The sequence below is a fragment of the Perognathus longimembris genome, chromosome 4, assembly GCF_023159225.1.
Source record: "Perognathus longimembris pacificus isolate PPM17 chromosome 4, ASM2315922v1, whole genome shotgun sequence".
Classification (NCBI taxonomy): Eukaryota; Metazoa; Chordata; class Mammalia; order Rodentia; family Heteromyidae; genus Perognathus; species Perognathus longimembris.
The window spans coordinates 80,507,081-80,519,694 of NC_063164.1; the positions used below are offsets into that span (position 1 = coordinate 80,507,081).

Sequence of the window (12,614 nt, forward strand, 5' to 3'; positions counted from 1 at the left end):
ATTCCATTGACTCCTGGTTATTGGATAGAGGGTATCCCTACTTAATCCGAGTGAATCAAAGGGGTTCATAGAGAAAGCCAGTCCAAAAAGAACTTAATATAAGAACAAGAATTGCTCATAGGGTTGCAACAGTAAATAAGTAACTACTGAATACAGGACTCAGGATTGGTTATTATATTGAAATTGTATTCTTTAGGAACACCAAATCTAATTTTACATACAGGTATAAAAGGTATCTCTATATAATTGTGAACTTCTAAGATTTACACAACGAGTGCTTGGTAAGATCTGCTTTGGGTCTTAAACGGTGCTCACAGGTGCTTGTACATTGGCATTCCCAACCCAAATGGGCAGAAGAAACACAAGAAAGATGGCAAACAATGGAGTCTTATCTCCCACTCAAAACAAGCGGGAAGTAGAGCAGTCAATCAAAGACATAGAAGAGAACCCTCAAAATGCTCTGCAAAGTCTACTGATAAACATGGTAAATGAAAAGTTTGAATCTCTTCAGTCAATTATTCTAGAGCGTGAGGAGGCAAAGCAAAAATTAATGGAGAATTTCATGGCCTCCACAAATAGAAAGATAAATGAACTTCAAGAGTCAAATGAAAAGATAGCTACTCAGCTAAAAGATTTGAGAGACAACACTCAAAACCAAATTAATGAAGTAAAGAAGTCCATGCAGAACCAAAGAAATAATTATAGCAAGGACATGGAAATCATCAGGAAAGACCAGTCAGAAGGAATACAGATTCAAAATCAAGTAGCTAGCATACAGTCCTGACTAACTGAAGCAGAGGATTGAATCTCAGGAGCTGAAGATTCCCTAGAATCTATGGAGAAAGATCAAAAATCAATTCAAACCCAATCCAATCAGCAAAACAGATCACTCCAGGAGCTCCAAGACACAATCAGGAAGCCCAATTTAAGGATAATAGTTATTGATGAAAACCTGGAGAAGGAATTTAATGGAATAGGCAACCTATTTAACAGGATATTAGCAGAGAACTTCCCAAATATCCAGAAGGAAAGGCCTATCCAGATAGAAGAAGCATTTAGAACCCCAAACCGACCAGACCAGAATAGGACAACCCACCAACACATTGTGATCAAAACAGGATCAGTAGAGTCCAAGGAAAGAATCCTTAAAGCTGTTAGGGTGAAGAAAACAATCACATATAAAGGAAAAGCAATGAGAATTTCCCCACACTTCTCAGCAGAGACCATGAAAGCAAGGAGAGCCTGGAATGAGGTATACCAAACCCTAAATAAAAATAACTACCAACCAAGAACACTGTACCCAGCTAAACTCTCATTCATAGCCGAAGGTCAAATAAAAGTCTGCCATAGTAAGGAAAAACTGAAACAATATATCACCACCAAACCAGCTTTACAAAAAATCCTCAAAGATGTACTTCACAGGGAAAATAATCAAGATCCCAATGCAGACAGAGAAATGAACCCTAAATAGTAAACCAGAATATCAGATCAACAAATGGGAAGACTCAGCCTTTAACAAGATAGGGATAATGAAAGGAAGAAATGATCAGCACTCAATCCTAGCTCTCAACATTAATGGACTTAGTTCTCCAATCAAATGACATAGGCTCATAAGTTGGATCAAAAATCAAGATCCATCTTTCTGCTGCCTCCAAGAGACTCATCTATCCAACAAAAGGAAACATCTTCTGAAAGTGAAAGGCTGGAATGACATCTGTCAAGCAAAAGGCCCCCATAAGCAGGCAGGTGTTGCAATCCTAGTATCAGACAAAATTGACTTCAAATTAAAAAAGGTAAGAAGAGACACAGAAGGTTACTACATACTAATAAAGGGATCTCTTCTACAGGAAGATATAACCATCCTAAATATCTACACACCAAATACAGGAGAACCCAACTTCATCAAACACTACTGACTCTAAAACCACTCATAGACCCAAACACATTGATAGTTGGGGACTTTAATACTCCACTATCACCTCTGGACAAATCAACACCCCACAGAACTAAACAATTGCATAGACCAACTAGACTTAATCGACATCTACAGAATATTTCACCCTGCAACAACAGAATACACATTCTTCTCAGCGGCACATGGAACATTCTCAAATTAGATCATGTCTCAGGTCACAAAGAAAATCTGTACAAATTCAGAAGTATCAAAACCATTCCCTGCATTCTCTCAGACCACAATGAAATAAAATTAAAGCTCAACTCAAATAGCCACCACAGAAAATCCTACAGTTCATGGAGTCTAAACAACACACTACTGAACCATCAGTGGGTCATTGAAGAAATTAAAATGGAAATTCAAATGTTTATGGAATTCAACCAAGACGAGTAAACAAAGTACCAGCTCCTTTGGGACACAGCAAAGGCAGTACTCAGAGGAAAATTTATATCTCTGAATGCATACACAAACAAACTGGAGAAACAGCAACCAATCACTTAAGGAAGCACCTTAATTTATTTGAAAGAGAAAAACAAGCCAAACCCCAAGTCAATAGATGGAAGGAAATAATTAAAATCAAATCAGAATTAAATCAAATAGAGAAGAAAAAACCATTGAAAGAATCAACAAAACAAAGAGTTGTTTCTTTGAAAAAATCAACAAGATAGACAGACCCCTAGCAAACCTGACCCAAAAACGAGGACAACACACTCAAATAAACAAGATAAGAGATGAAACAGGTAACATCACCACAGAAACAACCAAATTTCAGATCATAATAAGCAGCTATTTTGCAAACCTTTATGCCAACAAATTTGAGACCTTGGAAGAAATGGATGATTTCCTAGAAAAAATTCATATCCTCAAACTCAACCATGAACATATAAACCTTCTAAACAGACCCATATCCAGTATTGAAATAGAAATGGCAATAAGTGATCTTCCATCCAAGAAAAGCCCAGATCAAGACTGACTCACAGCAGAATTCTACAAGGCCTTCAAAACAGAACTGACAGCAATATTTCGCAAACTCTTCAATGAAATTGAGAGAGAACGTTCACTACCAGACACATTCTATGAAGTGCCGGGAGCCAAAATGGCTGTCAGGATGTAACATAAAGAAACTATAAAACTTAACTGATAAGAAAATCTGGCACTGTTTGTCATGCTCTAACAAGAAGACACTATAAGTCTTAGCTGATAAGAATGTTTGATGCTTTTACAACCTTGCCTGTTAAGCCTAACATCTTGTCTAGTTTTAATTAACAACCTTGTAAACTTTACTCAGTCCCTGTCCTGAGAAAGACCATCCCATGGTTCTGTAACTTAGCAACCTAATGACCCTGTCTACGTGAGTTACCCTTTGCTGATTACTATATAAGCTGCCGTGCAAAAATAAAGTTTGAGACCTTGATCAGAATCCTGTCTTGGTCTCCCTCCTTGTGTCTGGTTTGTCTCTCATTCAGGTCAATTCCCCCTCGGGCTCCTGTTGATGAAACCCCGCGGGCCGGGGCAGAGTGGTGCCCAACGTGGGGCTCGAGGAACGGAGTTTGGTCTGAACGTCGACCTCATAGAGCAGCGCTGCACCCTCCCTTGGATCGCCACCCAGCCGGTGAGTGAAGATCCGCACTGAGATCACCGCAGAAACACCCGTCTGCGATACTGATCCGTGAGGTAAGAGAGGCGACGCAATTATGGGACAAACACTCAGCAAGTGTGAGCTGTTTCTCCAGGGGCTTAAGGCCTCTGTCAAGGCATGAGGAGAACGGGTTAAGAAAAAAGACTCAGTAGAGATTTTTATATTTTTGGAAGATATTTGTACATGGTTCCCACAAGAAGGGACGATAGATAAAAAAAGATGGTGTCGTGTTGGAGATTGCCTTAAAGACTATTGTCAGACTTTTGGTCCCAAGAAGGTACCTGTGCAGGCCTTCTCCTATTGGAATCTTATACATGAGGTTCTACAAGTCCGCCATTATCAGGCGGATGTTTCCAAGGTAGTTGAGGATAGTGAAACTTTCCTAAAAGAAAAATTCAAAGGGAGCCAGGCTTCTCTCCACAAGGAGCCTGCTAAAACGCCCCGCCCTCCCTCTGTTATGTCTCCTTGTCCTTCTGTTTCCATTCCCATGCCTGAAGTCAGCAGTGATCCCCAGCCTAGGGGCCCAAAGTCCATTTACCCGGTCCTCTCTGGTTTAGAATCTGGTGGCTCTAATGATGATATGCCTCTACCGGGAGATAGGGCCACTTTAGGGGAGGAGGCAGCCAAATACCATAATCCTGACTGGCCCCCCTTGGCTGCTTCCAGCGCACGGCCACCTCCTTACAATACAGCACCTTCCTTTTGTGCTCCCACTCTTGCCGATTCCCCCGATCTTGAGGAAATAACCAGACAAGCAACAGTTAAACTTCGGGAGGCTCAGTCCTTAAAAGCCCTTCTCCAAGCCAAAAAGGAAAGGTCTCAGCTACTTAAACAGTTGTGAGATCTTGACTTAGAGTTATCATCTCCGCCCACCGCCCACCTCAGTCCTGGCAGAGTTACAGCTCTCCTAGGTGCAGGCTACTCACAGAGGGGAGGGACCTGAGGCTAGGGAAGTGCTAACACCACCGAGGTAACTTCTCCTGACCCAGTGCTCTACAATGGGAGGAGCACAATCTAAAAGCTGCTCAAGTTTGAGCCTAGCCTTACAAATTTGGAATATTTTATTTAACTTCTATGAGCACTTGGGCAGACAAAGTTCTCTCTGTCTCTCTCTTTTTCTGCCTCTCTCTAAACTCTGCCTGCCTGCCTGCTTGTGATATGTGATGGGCTGGTGCTAGCTTCCAAAGGTACCAATGTTTGTTTAACATCTGTTTTGAAAGACAAAGAAAGGTTTTTATTCTTGTTATTGATGTTTGTTAAGTTTGGAGATTGCATTAAATTCTGCTTGTTTGGCTAAATCCTAAGTTTTCTCTAGCATTCAGCACATGGTGGACAATAGAATTGGTTGGAGGTGGAAGCCCACCCTGAACTCTGGAACTGTGGCCTTGCAATTCAAAGGTGCCTTGCAATTCAAATGCTGGGAGGTGAAGCTGTCTTGCTGTAAGCCTGCTAAGGCTCTGACCAGCTCCTTTGCCATTATGCCTTGCCACATGTCTGTGTTCTTTCTGTTCATGCCCTGTCTCCCATCTCCTGGACCTTCTCTGGTCATAGTGTCCCATTTCAGCTCCCCATTGGAGCTAAACTGGTTTCTCAAAATGTGGCTTCTCAGATAATCTGTGAAAATTTTTGTTTGCTGAAAAAGTTTTTTGTTTTCTAACCACGTGGTTCTAAAATATGGGCAAAATAATATCATTTTGCTACTGGAATTCCAGAAAATGTACATGGCCAATTAAAAAACAATTCTAAGCGCGCCCCAAAGCTTGTGCACAACTGTCTGTATGTCTGTTTGTCTGTCTGTCTGTATGTCTGTTGGTAAAAGTAAAACAACAACAACAACAACAAAACAGGTTTTAAACCCATGTTTGGGTGCAAGCAAGTGTATCTAAGAAAAACTCCAAAAGGTTCTAATATACAGCATGTGATATAAGTATAATGATGTAAAACCAGTGTTTTATTCTTTATTTCTATCTATGTTAAAAGTCAAGTGTACATCTAATCCTGACAATTCTTTGGTATAGATTAAGATTTGCTTCTCCATTTTTTTTTTCTGTGCTCTCATAAACTCTTTAAGATCAAGGGACAAGAGTCATTTTAAAACAAGTATACAAATGTGGCTGCTAACCTATATTTTCCTGACCCAGGATTAATATTTTATTTTATAGGATTCAGGTCGACATATGTGCTAGATACACATGTGCTAGCTGTGTGGACTGTGGCAGTCCATGGCTACAGGAAGCTGCCTCCACAGTCTGCTCCCAAACTGCCTGGTTTTACTGATTCCTTACTCTCTCTCTCTTTCATGGAAAACTGTTCAGGAAATCTATGAGTCCTGTAAAGATTTTGACAGGCCCAGCTCTTCCCCACCCCCTCCCGAGATTAGAGTTGGATTCATAGCAGGCCTATCATGACAGAGTTGCAACCGAGATTTACTCCAAGGTTAAAAGCATCAGAGTTGTGTTTGGTGGCCACAGGGTTGCATTGGGGTAGCATTGGTATCTTCCCCCTCCATGTCTCAGAAACTGTCGTGGCTGCTGCAGAGAGCAGACTTTGTTGGCATTTGGTCTTTGTGGATTTTGTGACTAAGAAGATGGTTAAAGGCCCAAGCCTTCTAAAATCTTTTAAAGTTGTCACCCTGCTTAAACCATTAGGGCACCAGCCAACAAAAGCCAGAGTACTCAGGGTAAACAACCAAGGAATACTGGAAGGTTTCAAATGTCTTTAACCAGTCTGTGTAGAAATTTGCAGGAAACTCAGAAGAAGGTGTGACAATCTATTCAGGGGACTCAGAGATGCCACTACAGCCTTGCCCAGATCCAACCCATCCCTCCTGCTGGCCTACTGATTCGGGATGTAAGACATAAGCCACTTGGGATCCACTGAAGCTGAGACTTTTACATTGTCCTGATCCTTTGCCCTCTTGATTGTTATTCATTTGTGTTCTCTTCCACCTGCTGGTAAGGTAAGGTTAAATAATATGATTTGGTTTGATGGCACATGGATCTCATTCAGTCTGCTGTTTTCGAAGTGTTACAGCAGAACTCTGGCAAGTATTTGTTGGTCTTATTTTAGGTCATTGTTATTTTACTAGTCAAAAATTACAGATTAAGACTTCTCATTTGTGTACCTTGCATGATTTTAAAAAACTTTTAGGAGACATTAATTGGCTTCGGCCATACTTTAAACTAACCACTGGTGAACTTAAGCCTTTATTTGACATCCTTAAAGGGGACCCAAATCCAACCTCTAGTCGGTCACTAACTGCCCCCGCCCAAGAGGCCTTAAAGATAGTGGAAACTGCCATCACAAATCAACAAGTAACTTTTATTTCTTACAATAAACCCCTCCAATTTATTATTTGTGCCACCACCTTTACACCTACTGGAGTCTTCTGGCAAGAGGGACCCCTCTTTTGGGTAAATTTACCTGCCTCCTCGCTTAAAGTTCTCACCCCTTATGCCACCTGGGTGGCGGAACTAATTAAAGTTGAAAGAGAACATAGCAGAAAAATGTTTGGCAGAGACCCTGATAAAATAATATTGCCATATTCTCCCACTCAGATTCAGTGGCTAATGCAAAATGATGATGCTTGGACGGTGTCTTGAATTTCCTTTCAAGGAATCTTTGATAATCATTACCCTGCTGATAAACTCCTCCAATTTTTAAAATACCAATCCCTTGTTTTCCCCACTTAAACTTCTCATCAACCTCTTTCTCACGCTTCCCTGGTGTTTACTGATGGTTCCTCAAATGGAATGGCAGCCTTTACTATTGACAACCAAACCACTTCCTTACAATCCCCTTATCGCTCTGCACAAGTGGTTGAGCTTTTTGCTGTTTTACAAGTGTTTATTCAGTTACCTAATACTCCCTTTAATTTGTATACAGATAGCGCTTATATTGCCCACTCCATCCCCTTACTTGAAACTGTATCCTATATTAAACCAACTACAAATGCCACTCCATTGTTTTCCTTAATCCAACAACATATTTTAATTAGACATTGTCCCTTTTATATAGGACATATTCGTGCTCACTCTGGTCTCCTTGAGCCTTTGACAGCAGGCAATAAAGTAACTGATCAAGCAACTCAACTTGCCCTTTTGGTCGAATGTGACCCTACAGCTCGAGCAAAAGAAGCTCACTCTCTGCATCACCTTAATGCTCAAACCCTGCGCCTCCTCTATAACATTACCAGGGAGCAGGCACGACAAATTGTCAAACAATGTCACAATTGTGTCACCTTTTTGCCAATCCCTCACTTAGGTGTCAACCCCAGAGGATTGGTCCCTAATAAAATTTGGCAGATGGACGTTACCCACATCCTTTCTTTTGGTAATCTTAAATATCTTCACGTTACCATTGACACTTTTAGTGGCTTTATTTTTGCCAGCCTCCACACTGGAGAGGCCTCTAAAAATGTTATTGCCCATGTTCTTAATTGTCTAACAGTCATGGGAAAGCCCAAAATTATTAAGACTGATAATGGCCCTGGGTATACAGGGAAAAACTTTCAACAGTTTTGTTGCCAATTGCAAATAAAACATATTACTGGCATTCCCTACAACCCTCAAGGCCAAGGAATTGTTGAACGAGCTCACCAAACTCTTAAAAATACCCTTCAGAAATTAAAAACGGGGGAATTTTACCCCACAAAAGGATTCCCCAAAATATTCTTCATCATGCCTTGTTTGTCATTAATTTTTTAACTTTGGATGCTAACGGAAAATCTGCAGCCGATCATCTCTGGCATCCACAAACAATTCATAATTATGCTACTGTTATGTGGAAAGATCCACTGACCTTTCAATGGAAAAGCCCAGACCCTGTATTAATCTGGGGTCGACGGTCTGCTTGTATATTTGACAACAAAGAAGGTGCAGCATGCTGGCTTCCTGAACGCTTGATTAAAACTGTTGATCATAACCTATCTTCCAGGGAAACATGACCCCCTGAGAACACCTTTTTCTTTTTCAGGAATAACAATGACAACGTGGACTTTTATAACAACAATCCTGTTGGCCCTGCCCTTCACAACTCATGCTGGATTGGGGGCCTCGATAGACAAACAAGAATTGCTTAAAGCCCTTTCTGGTCCCCCATGCGAGTGTTGGGGAGGACAATTTAAGACCATTATTCCCAAACGATATACTAATGTTGTTGACTGTGGCACTAGTACTGCATACCTTCAGATGGAGCCTAGTAATGCAGGAGGTTTTAGAAAACAAGAATGGATATGCATTGATAAACCAAAAATTATACCATCCAATAATGGTATTCCTGGAAAATGTCCCCAGAGTTGTAGCTATGTTACCCAAATGCACTCCTCTTGTTATTCCACTGTACAGGAATGCACTGACACGGATGGCAAAAGATATTTTACTGCCATATTACAAAAAAATAAACTGGCAGTTCAGGGAGGCGATTGGTCCAATTTTCCTCAAGTAGTGGGCAACAATAAATACACTCAAGCCTCCTGCATGGGCACCCCAGGCGCTGATGCCTGTTGGCCCACTAAAGCCCCTATTCATATCTCTGATGGAGGAGGACCTACAGATATAATTAGAGAAGCTGAAGTACAAAAAAGGCTTGAGGAACTAGAAAGACAAATTTACCCCAAAATTGATTACCACCCCTTGGCCCTCCCAAGGCCCAAGGAAACAGATCTAGATGTCCATACCTCGGATATCCTAAAGGCCACACTTAACATCCTAAATACTTCCAACCCCGAATTGGCTAATGATTGCTGGTTATGCATATCTTTAGGAATGCCCATGCCCCTTGCTATTCCCTCTGATAACTTAATTAATTTTACAGATAACAATCTTACTTGCAGTCTGAGTCTGCCTTTTAAAATACAACCTGTTGGTAATTTTTCTATTTGCATATATGGTGATTTCCAAAATAATAGCCTAGATATAGATGTGGGCTTGATCTCATTTGGCAAATGCTTACAAGTAACTAATTATTCTTCTCCCACAAGCCCCCTTTGCCCCCCAAAAGGAAGGATATTTGTATGTGGAGGAAACTTGGCTTTCTCCATGCTTCCTGCTAACTGGACCGGATTGTGTGTGGTTGCTTTGTTACTTCCAGACATAGACATTGTTCCAGGTAGTGAACCGTTACCCATTCCTAGTTTTGATATGATAGGAGGAAGAAAGAAAAGAGCAGTTCAACTTATACCCCTTTTGGCAGGACTAGGTGTAACTGCTGCCCTGGGCTCGGGAACTGCAGGCCTGGGAGTAGCTGTACATTCTTATGCGAAACTGTCTAATCAACTAATAGAGGATGTTCAGGCACTATCCAGCACCATAAACGATCTTCAAAATCAAATTGACTCCCTGGCTGAAGTAGTCCTACAAAACAGGAGGGGACTGGATTTACTTACTGCAGAACAGGGAGGGATTTGCTTAGCTTTACAGGAACGTTGCTGCTTCTATGCCAACAAATCTGGGATCGTCAGAGACAAGGTCAAAAGGCTCCAGGAGGACCTGATCAAACGGAGGCGAGAACTGTTTGACAGCCCATTGTGGACCGGACTGAACGGACTCCTTCCCTATCTTCTCCCTTTACTAGGCCCTCTGCTTGGAATGTTAATTTTTGTGGCTGTCGGCCCCTGTATTTTTAATAGAATTATGAGCTTTGTAAAACAGCAAATTGACTCCCTTGCATCTAAACCCCTTCAAATTCACTATCATAGGCTGGATTTGGCCAGCCAAAGGCAGGACAACAGCAGTGTGGTCACTGTGTCCTGCTACCTGTGTGGCCAGGACAGAGAGCCTTGCGCCTCCAAGGCAGCCGGAACCTGGACCGGCTAGACACATATGCCATGGGCACCTATGGGAGGGTAGAACCTAGCGGTATCTGCCGGCGAGGGCTATAAACAATTGCCGTTCGGGCTCGTGGAAGCATACCCATCTGCATAGAGGTTGAATCCGTTTAAAATCCTCTCCCCTCAAAAAGGATCATTAAAACACTTTAGGGGGATGGGTCCCTACTTCCTTCCATGGGTTAATGCCCCCATTCCTGACATAACTGTACAAAAACTGTCTTCTAAAGCGCTGGCTATGTTTTGGGCCTTCCACCCCCACCTAAGCAATAATTGGCCTTTTAATTATAATAAAAAGGGAGGAGATGCCGGGAGCCAAAATGGCTGTCAGGATGTAACATAAAGAAACTATAAAACTTAACTGATAAGAAAATCTGGCACTGTTTGTCATGCTCTAACAAGAAGACACTATAAGTCTTAGCTGATAAGAATGTTTGATGCTTTTACAACCTTGCCTGTTAAGCCTAACATCTTGTCTAGTTTTAATTAACAACCTTGTAAACTTTACTCAGTCCCTGTCCTGAGAAAGACCATCCCATTGTTCTGTAACTTAGCAACCTAATGACCCTGTCTACGTGAGTTACCCTTTGCTGATTACTATATAAGCTGCCGTGCAAAAATAAAGTTTGAGACCTTGATCAGAATCCTGTCTTGGTCTCCCTCCTTGTGTCTGGTTTGTCTCTCATTCAGGTCAATTCCCCCTCGGGCTCCTGTTGATGAAACCCCGTGGGCCGGGGCAATGAAGCCAGTATAACCCTCATCCCAAAACCAGGCAGGGACTCATCACGGAAAGAGGACTATAGACCGATTTCCCTGATGAACATAGACTCAAAAATTCTCAACAAAATTCTGGCCAATCAACTTCAACAGGTAATCAAAAAAATCATACATCACATTCAAAGTGGATTCATCCCAGGGATGAAAAGTTGGTTCAATATATGCAAGTCAATTAATGTAATCCACCACATCAACCGGAGCAAGGGAAAGAAGCACATGGTTGTATCACTTGATGTGTAGAAAGCATTTGATAAAATCTAGGACCCATTTATGCTAAAAGCCCTGGAAAAACTGGGATCCCAGGGAACATTCCTGAATATAATCAAGACAGTTTATAACAAACCAACAGCAAGCATAACTCTAAATGGGGAAAAACTAAAGCCATTCCCTTTAAAATCAGGAACAAGACAGAGATGTCCACTCTCTCCTCTTCTCTTCAACATAGTACTAGAATTCCTAGCCAGAACAATTAGGCAAGAAGAAAATATAAAGGGGATGCAAATAGAAAAAGATGAAGTTAAACTTTCTCTCTTTGCAGATGACATCATCCTATACCCAAAGAACCCCATAGACTCTACCCACAAGACACTAGAGCTGATCCAAAACTTTAGCAAAGTTTCAGGATATAAAATAAACCCTCAAAAATCAATGGTCTTTCTCTATGCTAAAGACCCGAAGACGGAGGCTGAAATCAGGAAAGCAATTCCTTTTGCAATAACCTCAAAAAAATAAAATACCTAGAAATAACCTTAACCAAAGAAGTGAAAGTCTTCTAAGATGAGAATTTTAATATCATGAAAAATAAAATTAAGGCAGAACTAAGGAAATGGAAAAATCTCCCATGCTCCTGGATTGGGAGGATTAATATAATCAAAATGGCAATATTACCAAAGGCTATCTACAAATTCAATGCAATACCCATTAATATCCCAACACCATTTTTAATTAAATAGAGGAAGCAATCCTGAAATTCATATGGAACAGTAGAGGACCTAAAATAGCGAAAACAATCCTAAGCAGAAAGAACAGTGCTAGAGGAATTACAATACCCAACTTCAGGCTGTGTTATAAAAATAAAAACAGCTTGGTATTGTCACCGAACAGGCCTGAAGACCAATGGAAAAGAATTGAAGACCCAGAAATGGACCCACAGAACTATGCCTACTTAATCTTTGATAAAGGAGCTAAAACAGTAGTCTGGACGAAAGATAGCCTCTTTAACAAATGGTGCTGGTAAAACTGGTTCAACACATGCAACAAACTTAAACTAGATCCTTATATATCACCCTGCACCAAAATCAATTCCAAATGGATCAAAGACCTCGAAATCAAAAGAGACACTCTGAAAACACTAAAGGAAGAAGTAGGAGAAACATTTGGGCTCCTTGGTGCAGGATGGAACTTCCTTAACAAAGACC

General features: G+C 41.1%; 1 protein-coding gene across 1 annotated transcript; it reads left to right on the top strand.

Annotated features, from left to right (window-relative positions):
- Positions 1-9,115: 9,115 nt before the first annotated feature.
- LOC125350065 (syncytin-1-like) lies at positions 9,116-10,279 on the top strand (the record flags this gene model as incomplete). Its single annotated transcript, XM_048344311.1, has 1 exon — positions 9,116-10,279. A coding segment is annotated over one exon (1,164 nt), but the record flags the coding sequence as incomplete, so codon positions are not given.
- Positions 10,280-12,614: the final 2,335 nt, after the last annotated feature.